Genomic DNA, 19,672 nt, shown 5'->3' on the forward strand with positions numbered 1-19,672 from the left:
TGTTCACTTTTTATAACAAATGATTTAATTTAAAACAGAATTTGGAGTCTGAAATAATTTAAAGGGCTCTATTAATAATGTAGAGTTCACAATTTGTCAGTAGTATCTTTGAAGATGATAGGTATCAATTCAGCTTCTGAAAGGATCACAGATATGAATTCAATATCTTCATTCCACAATGACTAATACTGACAAAAGGTACCCATCAGCTAATATGTACTTATTTTATTGGAAAAACCCCACACAGTTCTATATATAGACATTTGGTAACTGTCACGTCTTATTGATTGGTGTTGCTGTGTATAATGCTGTGTATTATCTGTTGTGTATCTGGGTCTTTCATTACGGTTCAGTCAGATCCTTCTCATTCATCATGTGCTAAAAAAAGAAGTGATGTTATAGACTACTTCTTGTTATTGTTTAAAAAATCACCAATAGCCTGGTACAGTTCCTGTGTGCACCACTCCCCACTTATAATCACATTAATCTAGTCATTGAACCTTCACCAAAGTTTAATTTTTCAAGACATACCTTAGACATTATATAATTAAATAAAATTTCTGTCAAACTCTGTTGTACAGCTGTGTTTGTGGGCCAGTTTTGATTGCCATGGAATTTAAATATGGTCATGATCAGCAGAGCATTGTGAGCCTTGGTGCTGGTTTTGTAGAATTGAGATAACCTTAAGCTTGTAATTCATTGTGAGGCCCATGTGTATCAAATATATGGGTGCCTTATAGTTATCGTTCTGTCTGTCTTGTTAATTTAATTCACACCCGATAAATTCAGAATTTATTGACAGATTTACATGAAGATGTTCAGTTCATTAAAATACATACTGAAATCAAAAGTCTTTAGGCCCCAACTGAAATCAAAAGTCTTTAGGCCCCAACGTCAAGGTCAAATTTTGTATTTTTCACTGATGAATATTTTGTTATGAAATGATGAAGCAAAGTTGGTCAGAATTAAACAAGGAGCCAACTGACCAAAGATCAAGGCCACTCAGTCAAAGAGGTCAAAGTCAAAGATTAAGGCAAAGTTTTGTATCTTATTACTGATGAATATTCAGTTATGACAGTAAAAAGCAAATTGGAAGGAATTAAAATAGAAGTCAGCTGACCAAAGGTCAAGGTCACTGGATCAATAGTTAATGTAAACATTTTTATCTTTTTACTGATGAACATTTTTTTGGCATTAAAATGATGGTCGCAATCAAACAAGGAGTCAACTGATCAAAGCTCAAGGTCACTTGGTCAAAGGTTAAGGTCAAATTTTGTATCTTTTCACTGATAAGAATTGTATATGACAATATGAAGCAAACTTGGTAGGAATTAAACTAGGAGTCAACTGACCAAAGTCCAAATGTCAAATGTCAACCTCAGCAACATGGGCATATGTGTTTTTGATGATTATAGGGGATATATAGCCACACAAAGGGACCCTTGCTGACCTGTTACTGTTCTATAGTTATAGACCTGGGTGTAGAGATGGGGATTTCACTGTAGGTTTTATGTGTTACAGGTAGCCAGTAATAGTGGGTTTGTGATAGGAGTGGTGGAGGATGGAACCACGGCCCTGAGGAACCCCGCGACGACACACATTAGTGTGTTACTAGAGAATCTACTGGCCCTCACTAAGTAATTATAAAATATGGATATCTGCTCAGTGAATCTCGTATTCTAACTAAACTAGGCAGTCGTTTTAATGGAATTCTTTTTACTGTATTATTTCCTGTATAATGTAATTCCAAGTAAAAATGTTTTTTTGATTACTTTTGTATTTGTTTTAAGATATTTATGATAAAGAAAAAGCTTGAAAAATAATATATAATCTATATATAAACTATATCTGTATTATGAGAGTTATATTCCACCTGCTGGGTATAGCGTTCTGTCACTAGATATTCAGTGTTAACTTGTTATGTCTTTGTTCCAGAACTATGAATTCCACATGGCAACCAGAGTGTCTGAAGTTACGACATCCTGACTTTGATAAGTCCTACGATTTATCTGAATTTGACAGACTAGCTGCACTAGGTACAATAATCTATGTATTTCTGTATGCATCTTACAATTTAAATGTTTTCTGTTGACATGACTCACGGTATTGGGACCTAATTTTCTGGACTGTCTCCTTTTTTATATTAATGTTAGGCTTTTTATTGGTTTTTCTCACATCAATTTGACAATGATACCAGCCTGTAATGTCTTTCAATTGATGTAAAAATCTAAAATCAAATTTTTCCATTTATAATGTTCCATGTGGGAAAGCTGTAAAGGAATGCTGTTGTGTTGTAAATAAGATATTTTCCCCACCTATTATGTTAATACTTACATTTCCTACAAGGCATTCCCCCACCCTGTGTTGACAACACCAGTAATTCCACCTGTCGACAGCCCCTGGAGAGGATGCAGCTGTTTCTATCGACCACCCATGATACATGGTAAGGGCCTAGTGATACACTGTAGGATGTTATGAATTTTAATACAAAGTTTCCATCATACAATTACTGTACATGTATAGCCTTTTGATAAGGCTGATACATGTACATGGTTTTATTAACCTGAGAAAAACATTGACCGAGGATGAACCATTTGTTATATATACCCGTCAAAATTTGACAGGAATATTATGGTATGGCATTGTTCGTGTGTTTGATATAACTTGTTTGTTCAGAGAGATCTCCTACCAGCTTTTAACAGATCTCTTTAAAACTTACTTGGATTTTTAGGTCATCTGACCCGAAGGGTCAGGATGACCTATAGTCATCATGCTTCGTCCGTCGTCGTGCGCCGTCTGCCGTGCGCCGTGCGTCGTGCGTAAACTTTTCACATTTCAAACTTCTTCTCAAGTTCCACCAGTGGGATTGAGCTGAAACTTGCCTGAAATGATCCTGAGATGGTCCTGACCAAGTGTTGTTATTTTTCGGGTAGGTCCGAAATCCAAGATGGCCGCCATAGACGCCATTTTGAAAACACATTTTAAACTTCTTCTCATGTTCCACCAGTGCTATTGAGCTGAAACTTGCCTGAAATGATCCTGGGATGGTCCTGACCAAGTGTTGTTATTTTTCGGGTCGGTCCGAAATCCAAGATGGCCACCATAGCCGCCATTTTGAAAACACATTTTAAACTTCTTCTCATGTTCCACTAGTGCGATTCAGCTGAAACTTGCCATAAATGATCCTGAGATGGTCCTGACCAAGTGTTGTTATTTTTCGGGTTGGTCCGAAATCCAAGATGGCCGCCAAAGACACCATTTTGAAAACACATTTTAAACTTCTTCTCATGTTCCACCAGTGCTATTGAGCTGAAACTTGCCTGAAATGATCCTGGGATGGTCCTGACCAAGTGTTGTTATTTTTCGGGTAGGTCCGAAATCCAAGATGGCCGCCATAGACGCCATTTTGAAAACACATTTTAAACTTCTTCTCATGTTCCACCAGTGCTATTGAGCTGAAACTTGCCTGAAATGATCCTGGGATGGTCCTGACCAAGTGTTGTTATTTTTCGGGTCGGTCCGAAATCCAAGATGGCCGCCAAAGACGCCATTTTGAAAACACATTTTAAACTTCTTCTCATGTTCCACCAGTGCTATTGAGCTGAAACTTGCCTGAAATGATCCTGGGATGGTCCTGACCAAGTGTTGTTATTTTTCGGGTTGGTCCGAAATCCAAGATGGCCGCCATAGCCGCCATTTTGAAAACACATTTTAAACTTCTTCTCATGTTCCACTAGTGCTATTCAGCTGAAACTTGCCATAAATGATCCTGAGATGGTCCTGACCAAGTGTTGTTATTTTTCGGGTTGGTCCGTAATCCAAGATGGCCGCCATAGCCGCCATCTTGAAAAACACATTTTAAACTTCTTCTCATGTTCCACCAGTGCTATTGAGCTGAAACTTGCCTGAAATGATCCTGAGGTGGTTCTGACCAAGTGTTGTTATTTTTCGGGTAGGTCCGAAATCCAAGATGGCCGCCATAGACGCCATTTTGAAAACACATTTTAAACTTCTTCTCATGTTCCACCAGTGCTATGAGCTGAAACTTGCCTGAAATGATCCTGGGATGGTCCTGACCAAGTGTTGTTATTTTTCGGGTCGGTCCGAAATCCAAGATGGCCACCATAGCCGCCATTTTGAAAACACATTTTAAACTTCTTCTCATGTTCCACTAGTGCTATTCAGCTGAAACTTGCCATAAATGATCCTGAGATGGTCCTGACCAAGTGTTGTTATTTTTTCGGGTTGGTCCGTAATCCAAGATGGCCGCCATAGCCGCCATCTTGAAAAACACATTTTAAACTTCTTCTCATGTTCCACCAGTGCTATTGAGCTGAAACTTAACTGAAATGATCCTGAGATGGTCCTGGCCAAGTGTTGTTATTTTTCGGGTCAGTCCGAAATCCAAGATGGCCGCCATAGCCGCCATTTTGAAAACACATTTTAAACTTCTTCTCATGTTCCACTAGTGCTATTCAGCTGAAACTTGCCATAAATGATCCTGAGATGGTCCTGACCAAGTGTTGTTATTTTTCGGGTTGGTCCGTAATCCAAGATGGCCGCCATAGCCGCCATAGCCGCCATCTTGAAAAACACATTTTAAACTTCTTCTCAAGTTCCACCAGTGCTATTGAGCTGAAACTTGCCTGAAATGATCCTGAGATGGTCCTGACCAAGTGTTGTTATTTTTTGGGTCGGTCCGAAATCCAAGATGGCCGCCATAGCCGCCATTTTGAAAACATTAAACTTCTTCTCATGTTCCACTAGTGCTATTCAGCTGAAACTTGCCATAAATGATCCTGAGATGGTCCTGACCAAGTGTTGTTATTTTTCGAGTTGGTCCGTAATCCAAGATGGCCGCCATAGCCGCCATTTTGAAAACACATTTTAAATTTCTTCTCAAGTTCCACCAGTGCTATTGAGCTGAAACTTGCCTGAAATGATCCTGATATGATCCCGACCAAGTGTTGTTATTTTTCGGGTCGGTCCGAAATCCAAGATGGCCACCATAGCCGCCATTTTGAAAACACATTTTAAACTTCTTCTCATGTTCCACCAGTGCTATTGAGCTGAAACTTGCCTGAAATGATCCTGAGATGGTCCTGACCAAGTGTTGTTATTTTTCGGGTCGGTCCGAAATCCAAGATGGCCACCATAGCCGCCATTTTGAAAACACATTTTAAACTTCTTCTCATGTTCCACCAGTGCTATTGAGCTGAAACTTGCCTGAAATGATCCTGAGATGGTCCTGACCAAGTGTTGTTATTTTTCGGGTCGGTCCGAAATCCAAGATGGCCGCCATAGCCGCCATTTTGAAAACACATTTTAAACTTCTTCTCAAGTTCCACTAGTGCTATTGAGCTGAAACTTGACATAAATGATCCTGAGATGGTCCTGACCAAGTGTTGTTATTTTTCGGGTTGGTCCGAAATCCAAGATGGCCGCCATAGCCGCCATCTTGAAAAACACATTTTAAACTTCTTCTCAAGTTTACCAGTGCTATTGAGCTGAAACTTGCCAGAAATGATCCTGATATGATCCCGACCAAGTGTTGTTATTTTTCGGGTCAGTCCGAAATCCAAGATGGCCGCGATAGCTGCCATTTTTAAAACACATTTTAAACTTCTTCTCCAGTCCCACTGGTGCCATTGAGTTGGAAATTGGTGAGGTTTTAAGGAAGGAGGGCCAACAAAGTGTTGTTATTTGTTGGCCTCGTAAAATCATTGACTTGGCAGCCATGGCGGCCACTTTGTAACATGATTGTGCAATCATGGTTTTCCTGAACAATGTCTATTTAAAACTTCCTCCAGTGGGATTCAGCTCTAACTTACCAGAAATGATCCTGAGATGGTCCTTACCAAGTGTTGTTATTTATTGGGCGGGTCAGAAATCCAAGATGGCCACCATGGCCAACAGTGCCACTATATACTTGCTACAGAGAATACATACTACAATAATATAAGGTTTTTAATTTAGAGTCAGATGACCGTTAAGGCCCCTGGGCCTCTTGTTAATTGCAATATTCAGTATTTAGTTTTCCTAAGAGGCATTTTGATTTGAAATTTTTTGCAGAAGGATTTGTTTATTTTATTATTTTAATCTTATTAGCTTATATCTACTCAAGAGAAATCACCATGACTGATATTCAAGGTGACAGGGGTTAAATTTGTTTAAACACTTTAAACTACTGCTTCCCAATAACCAAAGGGCCTAGTTTCAAACCACTGCCTCCCAATAACCAAAGGGCCTTAGTTTCAAACTTTTTTTGCTGGTAGTTAACTTAGATGAAGCTAGACAAGGTTTGCAAAATGATACGACCTCAATCCATATCCAAGGAGACGGGGCAAATTTGCAGGCCCATTGGGTCCTTTTTTTGAAGATCTGAAATTTTTTAACAGTTATCTATAAAGTTTAAACTTAAAAGGATTTGTTACCTTGATCTGTTGCTATGGTTTCATTAAGCAGTATTTTGGTACACTTAAATTTTATGCATTTTACCAGAGTCAATATCATTTTGGCATCAGACGGATGTATATTATTTAAACTGCCCCACAGTACTCTTGTTGTTCAAGATCTGATCCTACAGTGTTGAGAGACTACGTTACATTTCGAGAATTTGTGTCTACACACTACATGGTTTTACTTTGTCTTACAGCTGTCACATTTTAGGAAATGCTGGCCCGTGTCTCGGACAGGAGTTCTACACCATACCTAATCTTACACAGTCCCTCCTTAGCTCCATCTTGACCAAATTGGACATCCTGCCTGACTACAGATTGAAGCCAATGATTCATATCCTTTATTACTTTCAGGGAATGCAGTGTCATTAAAAAAAATAATAAAAATTTAAAAAAAAAAAAAATAAAATGAAAAATGTATAAAAAAAAAAGTAACAAATGAATGAAAGAAAATGAAATGAAATAAAAAATTGTAAAAAAAAAAAAGAAGAAAAATCTGATCCATGTGTTTGAATACACGTATATGATAATTTATACGGATTTGACCCAAGTGAATTAATGTGCAAACTGGATCCAGATTTATATGAAATCAGAGAAAATCAAGAATTACATACTATAAATTGTATGAGGTCTATTTGGTTTAAAACTCATATTAATGTCTGTTATAAATTATTTCGAACACAGAAAGTCAAACAAAACGAAATTTCCAATTCATAATCATGTAGATTTTGTTATCACTCCTTTTTTGTCATCCTTGACTAATACCACGTGTGTTCGTGAAGCCGTTTGTACAGAATTGTCCCCGGAGGTGCTATGAAATGGCAGTTATACCCCTACTGGCGTATCTGTGTCCCTACATGTATGAGGTGTGTATTAAAATTAGTCAGTTTCAATCATACCTACATGTACAAGGTCTGTATCAAAATTAGTCACTATCTGTCATACCTACATGTACGAGGTGTGTATCAAAATTTGTTAATATCAAGCATATGTACATGTTTGAGGTGTTTATTGAAATTAGTCGGTATCAATCATACCTATATGTACGAGGTGTGTATTAGAATTAGTCGGTATCAATAATACCTATATGTACGAGGTGTGTATCAAAATTAGTCAGTATCAATAATACCTACAAGTACGAGTTGTGTATTAGAATTAGTCACTCTCAGTCATACCTACATGTACAAGGTCTGTATTAGAGTCAGTCAGTATCAAAAATACTCACATGTACGAGGTCTGTATCAAAATTAGTCAATATCAATAATACTCACATGTACGAGGTCTGTATCAAAATTAGTCAATATCAATAAAATTTAGTTAAATAAGACAGTATCCAGAGTGACACTAACCAGGTAAAATCAGTCAACATCTTTGGTGACCTGATTAAATCGGTATCCATGGTTACACCGAGATATATACAGTAATTTGAATGACCAGTTAGTAACCATGGTGAATACTGGTAGAACATATCAGCAGCTTTTAAGCAACATAAATAAAAGGTAAGTAAAGATTTTTTGAGCAAATAGTAATAATGTGTTTAGTGACAATTTTCTTTTACCAATCTGTCACAATGAATTATCAACAAGACATCTTTATGCAAATCAGCTATTAAATGTAAGTTGTTATTATATTTTCCAGAGGTTGAGTGCCAAGTGGGCAGTAGTGAACCAGAGAAACAGGTAAAATATCTACAAGGGAGGGTGTTATTCAGGGTGTTATTCAGAAAAGGTGTTGAAATTCGTATTTAAATGAGCAAGTTCATTGGTTGAATTTATACATGTGGGGGTTGTAGATTGTAAAATTAACTTTTCATCATATGGTACATCCATGTTCAAATCTTACTAAATTGATATCAATTATTTGTAACATTACATTTGTACTGTACTGTTCACTTGATACCGGCTTATGTGTGAACTTTCAGTCATCAGACAGAGGAAGGTAAAACAGAGACAGAGGATGAAAATCCTGAGTCACAGGAGGTATTGGAAGACCAACTGACCCGCCAGGTGACCAGGGAATATGTTGACCTGCTCGGTAAGTGTTATCTTGGTTTGATTTATTTTGTTTAACGTCCTATTAACAGCCAGGGTCATTTAAGGACGTGCCAGGTTTGGAAGTGGAGGAAAGCTGGAGTACCTGGAGAAAAACAACCGGCCTATGGTCAGTACCTGGCAACGGCCCCACGTAGGTTTCAAACTTGTAACCCAGAGGTGGAGGGCTAGTGATAAAGTGTCCGGACACCACTCTGCCACCGCGGTCCCTAAGTGTTATCTGCACCTTTATATACAGCGACAAAATGACCAGAAAAATTTTGATGTAATATTTAATGAAATATAAGAATACAAAGGTATGACAGTAGAGAGACTGGAATTCATCATTCATTAACAGTAGTCACCATTAAAAGAGATTTGTATAATATCAATCATGTGAGATAACTGCATAATCAGCCGAGGAGTGTCTAAAAAGTTGATGTGTCATTGGGTATTTTGTTTTTTGTGATAGTTACAATCTGTCGGTACCGCCAAATGAACTCGGACCAGAGTGTTGTAGAGGACCAGATGATGGATGAAGAAGGAACAGAGAATCCACCCAGTCAACAACAGCCTACCAAGGAAACCTCTCTCAGTGAACTCGGTGTTCTCTGTATGAAAACTGAGGTGATCAAACTTTTATTTTGAAATTGTTATGAAATGGATTTGTTCCATATTGTCTTAAATATCATAGATACATTGAAACCTGGAGTCAATATGTCGGTAAAGTCAGTTTTGGCAACAGTCAGTCGTGTACTTCAGCTAGCTAAAGGTCTCTGGCTATTTTTTGGTTCTGACGCTCGTCATTTTCTTCCCGTGTTAACCTCTAACATTGTTGGAGTATGGGGCATGTTGCTGTTCTGTTGGGTACAATGGAATATTACAGGATGTCATTAAAGTCTGTGGTCGGTAAAGTCAGGTTTCACTGTTTAGGTCTGTTAAAGAAATATGTGATGACCTCTGTACTCTTAAATTAGCTGAAGCATTACCAATTTCTTGTCTATGTCAAACAAACGAAATGAAACAGATTAAGTGACTGGGCCTTTTCTCTGTTCACAGGAAGTCTACCCTTCCATTGTAATGTACGTATTTAACTCTCTGGCCTGGAAAGATTCCACCATGATACTAAGGGCTTCCACTGTGTGTTGGCTTGCTGTAAAACAGGTATGTACAACTACTTTTGACTTTATATTACCCTCATTAGAGGTTATAGAGGTCATTAGCGGTCTTTTGTCAGTATAATAGTCCTAAATGTTCTCCTGGCAAATAATCCAACTTTACAAATCACACATTATGTGCCAGTCTGACAATTTATTTGAGAAAGGTTGTTTTTTGTTAATAGTTCGAATTTTCATTATTTTACAAAAAGTTTGAAGCAAAAAGCATTATTTTTCATGAAAATACAGGGAACCAAGCACTACTGATCTTACTTTCAAGTTGTCTGTTTTTGGCTATTTTTTTTCTAGTCTCAAAATTGGCACACATAATATACAGCCATGGAAATGTCAGATTGATTGCAAAAAGTATTGATGCAAAACATACATGTATTGGAACATTTCATCTTGATACATATACATGTATTTTATATCGATATAAAATCTGATTACACTTGTGACTTTATGTGGACCTGATGATAGGACATTTGTGGAAGACTCGATTACAACAGGGAGGCACAAGATAAAACTCAGCCCTATATCATCTTGTTTTCTAATACCTGTGATATATTTTGACATTTCAGTTGTTGGCCGACAATAAATTGGTTCCGGAGGCTGTGAATGTGTTTTTCTATGCTGTGCTGTTTGGTCTTCAGGTTCATGGTCAGCATGAGGCTGCTCAGAACGATTTACTCCTGTTAGGGGTACAGATGTATGAACTCCTGGTATGTATTATTAGTATATACTCCATGAATGTTGCAGATAATCCATTGTTTGCTATTTGAAAGACATCAATCTATTCTATAGACTTGATGGCCTTTTACTTATCATACTCTCTTTGATGTTATATATATCATATAGTCTACATCATCATTTCATTATCTCTTATCATTTTACCACGTTTTTATTTTGATTATCTAAATATACAATGAAAATGCTTTTAATAGGTACCTTTTTATCCGATTTTGTCTTCACCACCCACAAGTTTGTTCATGATAAGGTAGTAAATAAAGCACCGTTACCCTTAATGACCCGACCGTGAATTGACTATTAAACCCAAACAAACAAATGAACAAACAAACAATATTCCACCCAAAGTAAAACAGATTGATTTTCCACACAGAATGTGAGGACATTGCTGTCCAGTGGGGTAGAAAACTATGCTGTAGATTCTGTTAGTAGAGATGAATAATACTTCATTCTAATCAGAAATGTAGTATTTAATACTAGGAGTTAATAACACATATTCTCAGATGCTGTAAACGCGTTGTTTATTTATGTAACACCACAAAGATATATCAGTTAATAACTGAAATATACACACTCAAATATTCATTTGAATCTTTCAGTGTGTTAGAGCATTTTTAGACAAGCTTGAATTGTGTTGGATCTTAGTGTAATACATTTCTAACTAACAGTGTATATGTTATGACTTTAAATTACAGAGGCCACACTTTCCCAATTTAGCCAGTGTCCTTCTACAAATCCCCAACTGTTCTATGGATGCTGTCAGGGTAGGTATAGTTGGTGTTACATGTCATCCATCATTTCAGTACCTTTTCCGTATCATTCCAGTCTAAAAAGGTAATAGAATTTGTTTTATTTATTTATAAGTAGAAAAGTATAAATGGATTATTGCCTATATAAATTATGCGAGTGCATTAAAATGTATACATTGTGTAGCTTTTGAAAATCTTGTATTAGAATGTATATATATTGTATAGCTTTTGAAAATCTGGAATTTTTATGGAGTTTTTGTGAAATTGTGACACTCTACCAATGTGCTGAATGGTCTCCCTTAGATGAATTAAATTTATCGGTGCTTTATTTTCAGGCCTTTGATGAAAAAATATTTCAGTCAAGTCCACAGAAACAGTTATCAGATAAGAAGAAGAAAGACATCTTTAAAAAGCTGGTGACTGATATCATTGGGGTGAGTTTGTTAAGTTACGGTCCTTTTTCTCTTGTATACTGTTTAGTTTTGTTGGTCATTAATTTTCTACTGGCCTGGGAACATGTTAAATTTAGAAATAGAAATCCTGCACACTTGATGTACATATTGTAACTGTTTGGGCCACGGTAGAGTGTATTGATTTCATTTTCCTGAGTAATATATTAAAAATAAACCAGGTGAATGATACAGGCCCTCTGGGCCTCTTGTGTTTTCTAACAAAACTTGTGTGATACCAGGTACAGTTCCTTGTCTGGGATGACAATCCCGATCTGGTCCCCATGTCCATGTCTATGTTGATTATTCAAAGTACTCCAGTATGATGTAGAGTAGCTCTCTGTCACCAAGTATCAGATATATATCAGATGACTCAGAATAATTTTCAAGGAATAGGTTCTTTAAGAAAATTACTTCTATTATTGTCTGTTTCAGAAAAGTCTGAATGACAGTGTTTTTATAATCTATTTCAGAAAAGTGTTGGCCAGCAGTTTAAGAGAGAGGCACAATATAAAAATCTCCCTCCTATATTTACAATCAAACCAAAACAACCTTCTGTGGATGAAATTGATTCTAAGGACTTGGGTCTCTGTAGCCTATTTAAACCCACCAATGGGAACTCGGCAGCATCCTGAACGTGTCAATCATTTGATACAATGCATTATCATCATTGGTGCTAGAGAGGAGAGTGACCAGTGGACGAAGTGACCATACAAAAGAACAATTGGCATGTGATTTGTTACAAGGATCCTGTGTATCATTACTGTTACTCTGATCAAATACAGGGACATGGTACATCTGAATATCTGAGCTGGTATCCATTGATTGGATTTTGTGCTGAAAGATTCTCACATGTGATATACTCTCAAAAGGTAATCTATCTGTGCTGGGATACAGAGACATACAATGTAGTATTCTGGGACTATTGGACAGCTGAAGATTTTTCCTGGTACTATCGGACACTCCTTGGAAAATTTTCAAGGTACTTTTGGGATGCTCCCTGGAGAATTTCCCTGGTACTATGGAACAGCTGGATAATTTTCCTGGTACAATAGGACACTCCTTGGAGAATTTTCCGGGTATTTGCCCACTATTTGGGACAGCTGGAGATTTTTCCTAGCTGGTACTATGGGACAGTTTGAGCTGGCCTGAACCAATTGAGACTTATCTAAGGACACTTGTGTATGCTTGATATTTTTTCTGCTGATATACCTACAGTATACTGTTATTGACACAATGATATGTGCTCTAACAAGTTCTGGATAGGAAGATTCCAATGATCACAATGAAATCAAGGCCATTTAAGTGTTGAAAGTTAGATGTGTGACTGTTTCTCCAATAAAAAGATGTAGTTTTCAGTATCCGATAACTCCTGCATAGTTTTGGAGAGTAAGATACACTGCCTTTTAGTATATGTGCTCCTTACCCCTGGTAGGTATTAGATATCTTGCCAGTACAGTATAAGATTCTTTATTTAACTCTGAAACATTCAGTAGCTGACCCAGACTATGAGACACAATGTCTTTTATGTTGTACTGTAAATGTGATGTAGGTTTTTTTTTATATTAAGTTTTATATCCGCTATAACAGGCTAACGGCCCTTCAGCTGACGAGCTGAAGGATTGCAAGGCCAAAACAGCGGACGTGAAACCTGTTAAAAAAATGACGGCTGAATGTACTGATTGTCTACCCTGAGATGAAAAACCATGAAAGCAAGACTGATGGGTTAACTTTTTCCAGCAGTGGCAACATCTAGATTTGTTGTTCAAAGACTGTAAGTCCAGCTGGTGTCTGTACTGGCAAAGTGAACATCTCAACAAGCCTGTTATTTGTGGAATATTATATCCAAAATGCATGGCCCACTTGCTCTTGAAAATTGGCCATTTTAAAAGTTTCCACTTTGCTTTATTTTGTCAGAAAATACCAGTATTCTTTCAATCAAACCCTGAAAAAACAAACAAAGTTTCCAATTTGCTTTATTTTGTCAGAAAATACCAGTATTCTTTCAATCAAACCCTGAAAAAAGTAACATTGTAGTTTGGACATCTCAACACTCCATATATATATAGATTGTGATTTTCATATTTTTGGTGCATGTTGGCCAGGGGTTAAAAACCTCAGATTTAAAAAAAATTGATATAAGATCACTAGTTAATAGTAAAATTGAAACAAGTTCAGTTTTATAATGGACATGTTTTCTTTCACTTATTGGTAAGAGAGGTGTTTTTTAGAGAAAAAAAATGTCATATTTAGGTAAATTTTGAGTATTGTTGCTTTTTCAAAATTGGCCATTTGTTTTCTATCAATATTTATGTGTCTATAACTTTTGTAGGGTACTTACATACTATCGTTTTATCACCAAAGAAGTTTATTTATATTGGGGGGGAAGTAATGAAATATTAGCAATTTTGGAGTATTTCAATTTTACCATGCTGACAAAATGGGACAGACAAGACAATGTTATACACCGGACTTAATGGTGATTCTTGTTATATTAATATTTTTCGAACTGCTTTATCATATATTCCTCCATATGTGTGTAAATGTAAAATGAAATGTTTAGATGGATTGAAATCATTATATAATTTAGTGGGTGTTCAGGATGTGCAATAAATATTAATCATATGCACATATGTATCATTCTTTTATATAAACTATTGATATAAATACATGGTGATAATTTTTAAATAAAAGCTCAAATTATCCTAGATGTGTGAAATGTAGTAGACATAATAAATAATGGAATTAACTTCAACATTGAGACCTGTTTCGAGCGTCAACTATTTACTAAAGTCAGGCTGTTCCATCTAATGTGATTACATATGTGTATAAACAACAACCAATCACTGCTGTGCTTCCAAATGATGACATATGCGCAAGGTCTAGTTGCTATAGTCGGACCAAGTGGTTGAACAAAATCGACTAGACATACACATTGTAACTTCTTGTTTTTCTACACATGAACATTACATGTAACCAGAGTGTGTTCGCTTCTACAATAGTTAGAACTTATATATAATTAGACTATAGTCACTATAGTAGACGCTTCAAGTAGGCCTGAGTGAAACAAAATTATTATACTGCATGATAACTTGTACCAATGTTTAAACCATTTGGTGTCTTGTATACAATGTACTTACACTTTACAATAGATTTTCATTTGTTATAAATGTCCCACATGTACGAGATCAAAAGGTGTCAAAGCAATTAAAAGTTTCATGTATAAAGCATGGGACAAGCTCGATTCCTACTTAATGTGTTTTATTTGCTGATGTAATATTTCCATTATGATGATGCGTGCTTGTCCTCTGGTAAAGGAAGAGTGGTCTGCCCTTTTCTAAACATCAGATTCACATGTACTACTGATTAATCATCAGGAAGCCAAAGTCACTTGGGAATATTTTTTTTCCTGATTATTACAATTAAAAACAGCTTGAAAACACATGAGGGTAATAGATATTAAGTCTTGTACTTATGGTGCATTTAAAAGTTGTGTCCACTGAATTCTGGAACCACTGGTCCATTGGCACTTGGAACTCCTCAAATGTGACTACGTGACCGAGGAGTTCCGATTGGGTCCATCGGTTACATTAGGTTTACATACAGGTGACCTGGCATGGCTTCATCAAACCTGACCTTAGTTTCATCAATGTTCCTTAAATTAACTCAATTCTTTGACTTCAATTTTATCATAGGAAAACATACCTATATTTAAGGATAAAATATTAGTTAAGGAAGTTTCCTTAAATTCTTTAATACATTACTTTATTCTAAGGGTTATAGATATCATAATAAAGAATATTGATGAAACTGGGGCTTGTTTAATGTACTTCTTCATAACAAGACAAGGATACTGTGTCGGCAGCACTGTTTTATTAATTATTACAAAAATTGAAATATATAACTTAAAACTTCACAGAAGCTTAATGCATGATAAAATAAGTACATACAAACTAGAGTCATCTCTTTATACAACCAGAAGATATTTCTCACATGAATGACTTGTTAGTTACATATCTGGAAGATCTTGTTCAAACCCTAAACATTGAGTCAGTGTCAAAGACCTACATCTACATTGTAGATAGATTGTGTTCAACATGATAAACATCTTGGTTATATTAGCTAATGACAAAACCTTGATGGTTGTAGACCAAGACGACTTATATTATCAAAGTATTAAATACAGGTAAGCGGAGCAATCCGAGTGATAACAATGGTACATTTTCTACTTATTATACATTTATTTATTTATTCTGGTGTTAAAACGAAAGTGTTAATAACTTAAAGCAAGTCAGCTCACACATCTGTCAGGGGGTCACTGTCAAAATCAGAAAAAATGTAGAACTATAATTTTGACAAACTGTAATTTTTTGAGATAATTAAAAAATTTAATCATTTTATTTTTCAAACATCTCCAGTTGGAGATCAACATAAACTGGAGGCTTCAGTCTGTATTATAATATAGTATACATTTAGCTGTATGTCTTATGACCTAGCTGCTTCATGAAATGACTACTATGATTTGGCACAATTTTACATTCCTCTGAATCTATGAGGTAATATTTGTATTTAGCAATGAGTATATGGATGATTATAAATAAAAACCAAAACATGTTACAATGACACACTAATCATTTGATACAAGTCACACCCTTACAAATGGCCAAAGATAAGCCATTTGATACCTGATGACAAGTTTATGGCATTTTTTTTTTATTATATCTCTAGTACATATACATCCATCACATAAATGTTCCCCTTTTTTGACATTCAGGAAATTTACGATTAATCACACTTTGTTGAAATAAAATTGTTTCCCAATTTCAGAGATTGCATTTGTGACAGTGGAAAAAATTTAATACTGTCACTTTGAAGTTTGGAGGGTTTTTGGCTCACTGGAGTTTGAGTTGGGAGGGGACTTTGATTCATCAAAGTTTGAGTTAGGAGGGGGTATTAATTGAGTCAGAGGTTGAGTTAGGAGGGGGTATTAATTGACTCATCAGAGGTTGAGTTAGGAGGTATTAATTGACTCATCAGAGGTTGAGTTAGGAGGTATTAATTGACTCAGAGTCTGAGTTGAGTTAGGGGGTATTAATTAATTCATCTGAGGTTGAGTTAGGAGGGGTATAAATTGACTCATCAGAGGTTAAGTTAGGAGGGGTATTAATTGACTCATCAGAGGTTGAGTTAGGAGGGGTATTTATTGACTCGTCAGAGGTTGAGTTAGGAGGGGGTATTAATTGACTCATCAGAGGTTGAGTTGGGAGGGGGTATTAATTGACTCATCAGAGGTTGAGTTAGGAGGGGGTATTAATTGAGTCAGAGGTTGAGTTAGGAGGGGTATTAATTGACTCATCAGAGGTTGAGTTAGGAGGGGTATAAATTGACTCGTCAGAGGTTGAGTTAGGAGGGGGTATTAATTGACTCGTCAGAGGTTGAGTTAGGAGGGGGTATTAATTGACTCATCAGAGGTTGAGTTAGAAGGGGGTATTAATTGACTCGTCAGAGGTTGAGTTAGGAGGGGGTATTAATTGACTCATCAGAGGTTGAGTTAGGAGGGGGTATTAATTGACTCATCAGAGGTTGAGTTAGGAGGGGGTATTAATTGACTCATCAGAGGTTGAGTTAGAAGGGGGTATTAATTGACTCATCAGAGGTTGAGTTAGGAGGGGGTATTAATTGTCTCATCAGAGGTTGAGTTAGGAGGGGTATTAATTGACTCGTCAGAGGTTGAGTTAGGAGGGGTATTAATTGACTCATCAGAGGTTGAGTTAGGAGGGGTATTAATTGACTCGTCAGAGGTTGAGTTTGGAGGGGGTATTAATTGATTCATCAGAGGTTGAGTTAGGTGGGGGTATTAATTGACTCGTGAGAGGTTGAGTTAGGGGGGCTATTTGGTTAATCATACATAGTTAGAGTTAGGAGTCATATTTTGCTATATTGGGGTTTTAAATGTATGGTATAAATAACTTTACTATCTTCTCTGAATCTTTTTGTTTGAACGAATTTCTTGAAACTAGATAGCATTTCAAGGGTTTCATGTTTCTACCACATCTCTAACTAACTCTGTATCAGGACAAAACATCTGTGTATTGATATTTCACAATATTTCTCATGACTAGAATAATGTACAATGAAAATAATGCCCCCAAATATATATGTATAAACCCTACATTTGTAATACATTCAAATGGCAAGTACAATTGTTACACAAGTAAAAAACATTTTAGTTTTCAGCAAGATCCTCATAATTGTATACCTTGAGAGATTTATCAGAACAGCCAACCCAGAGGCGACTGTTGTGGAGACTTAGACAGATGGGCCACACTGCACTAGAGGGCAGGGCCAACAACAGGCGCAGGAAGCGACCTCCTGAGTCAATCACATTGATACAGCGGATCTTGTAATCTACTACTAGTAGTAGACCCTGGGGGTCATAGCAAATGTCATAAGGTAGAAACTGGGTCGGGCCACTCTTCCGTTTTTTCAGTAGTTTGGTCTCCCCATAGTATCTGTGTAGAAACTCTAAGCGGTCGTTAAAGACCGCCACATTTGGGACGTCATCTCCTCCACATACGCCGTCGTCCCAATCCGCCACGGCTATCCGACGTGTCTTTTTACACGCTGCGATTTTATATGGTTTAATAATGTGAGATCCGGGTATGTTCTGCGAAGATAAAATAACTTCTCCGTCTTGTGAATAAATGGTTACATCCATATAGGTACCAACAATAATATACTCATTGTAAGTCACACCAATACACATACACCCGGTCTCAAATCGTACCTGTGCTGTATCCGGCGGGGAATTGGCCGTTTCAGGCAGAGTCATTTCTCGGATTGTAGAATCATCACAACATATCCATAAACGGCCACTTAGGGGACTCATACTGATGCCGTCGATGCCACTGACCATCTCGACACAACGCCCCTTCTCCCCGTCGTTGTCCATCTCCACTAACTCTGTACTATCCGAGGAGGCGATCCACACACCATCGTCTGTCGCACACAGAGACTGAAGGTTGTGTGTGTGAAGGAATTGCGTCTTTTCCACGTGTGTAGACTCCTCTCGGAGGAACACAGGAATGACGTCTCGGTTAATTGTCTTCTCTTTCTGGTCATCATTAGAACTTGGTTTTGTCTTCTCATTTGGTTCATTACGATGACCTGGTTCCAAATTAGGTTTTTGAGCCTCACTTCCAAGATTGCAGCCCATTATAGATTTTAGATCACACTGCCAACTGGAATGGAAATGCCAATGCATAAATAAATGTACAATGTATTTTATGTTTTTTCAAACTGCACTTTTTACTTCTGTGTATCAACATACACATACGGTATGTATTATTCATTAAAAACCTGTCACATTTCCAACTTCAGTAGAATTTACTACCCGGATAAAGCATTCATTATAGAATGGCCAATATTGATGGCAATATAGAAAAAAAAAGTTCAATTTATATTGAAAAAAATTGTTTTGGCATATGATCAAGAAATAGTTTACTGTACATAATTCACTGTGCTTTACACTGCTGAAGTTATGAATTATTAAATACAGAGTCAGTACCTGTAACGAGATCCTAGGTATTATCCATTCTCTACACCTTCCGTACAGTCACTCAGCCTCCTACCAATGTATGGGATATGGTTACCCAAGGAAGGTGTGTGTGATGGTTTTCTCAAAATGGTTACAGAGAGGGCAGAGCTCTGACCGTTAATGTATTGATGGAATATCCACTGAAAGTTGTGTGTTATGATTTCCTCAGAACAGTAACAGACACAGCCTCTTACCAATGTACGAGATAGTTTCCAAAGGAATGGTGTGTGTTATGATTTCCTCAGAATGGTAATAGACACAGCCTCCTACTGGTGTCCACGATGGTCACCCAATGGTTACCCAATGGTTACCCAATGGTTACCCGAGGGCACTACAGGATGAATTGTTACTAACAGACCCACACATCGTACCACAAATGTTTACACTTCAAGTGTTTCCATTGTCACCTGCCAGACACAATGGTAAAACAATGCCATGTAATATCTGTTTCCCGCTGTTGTATATCACCTGTATATGGTAGCTGA

At 37.0% G+C, this 19,672-nt stretch overlaps 2 protein-coding genes across 2 annotated transcripts in view; one reads left to right on the plus strand and one right to left on the minus strand.

Annotated features, from left to right (window-relative positions):
• Window positions 1-14,834, plus strand: part of LOC117323453 (exportin-5-like) — a 45,470-nt gene extending 30,636 nt beyond the window's left edge. Inside the window, exons 20-32 of the mRNA XM_033878685.1 lie at window positions 1,522-1,637; window positions 1,936-2,036; window positions 2,347-2,443; window positions 6,656-6,792; window positions 7,227-7,324; window positions 8,097-8,137; window positions 8,380-8,492; window positions 8,961-9,115; window positions 9,548-9,652; window positions 10,227-10,367; window positions 11,088-11,156; window positions 11,477-11,575; window positions 12,064-14,834. Of these exons, the coding sequence (XP_033734576.1) occupies window positions 1,522-1,637; window positions 1,936-2,036; window positions 2,347-2,443; window positions 6,656-6,792; window positions 7,227-7,324; window positions 8,097-8,137; window positions 8,380-8,492; window positions 8,961-9,115; window positions 9,548-9,652; window positions 10,227-10,367; window positions 11,088-11,156; window positions 11,477-11,575; window positions 12,064-12,225 (1,434 nt within the window). The 3' untranslated portion in view covers window positions 12,226-14,834. The remainder of the gene's footprint in view (window positions 1-1,521; window positions 1,638-1,935; window positions 2,037-2,346; window positions 2,444-6,655; window positions 6,793-7,226; window positions 7,325-8,096; window positions 8,138-8,379; window positions 8,493-8,960; window positions 9,116-9,547; window positions 9,653-10,226; window positions 10,368-11,087; window positions 11,157-11,476; window positions 11,576-12,063) is intronic.
• Window positions 14,835-15,443: 609 nt separating this feature from the next.
• Window positions 15,444-19,494, minus strand: LOC117323455. Its single transcript, XM_033878689.1, has 2 exons — window positions 19,158-19,494; window positions 15,444-18,831 (listed from the first exon to the last, which is right to left on the minus strand). Exon 2 carries the CDS (start codon window positions 18,804-18,806, stop codon window positions 17,817-17,819), a length of 990 nt encoding a protein of 329 aa, XP_033734580.1. The 5' UTR covers window positions 18,807-18,831; window positions 19,158-19,494; the 3' UTR covers window positions 15,444-17,816.
• Window positions 19,495-19,672: the final 178 nt, after the last annotated feature.

This window comes from Pecten maximus, chromosome 3, assembly GCF_902652985.1.
Source record: "Pecten maximus chromosome 3, xPecMax1.1, whole genome shotgun sequence".
Lineage (NCBI taxonomy): Eukaryota > Metazoa > Mollusca > Bivalvia > Pectinida > Pectinidae > Pecten > Pecten maximus.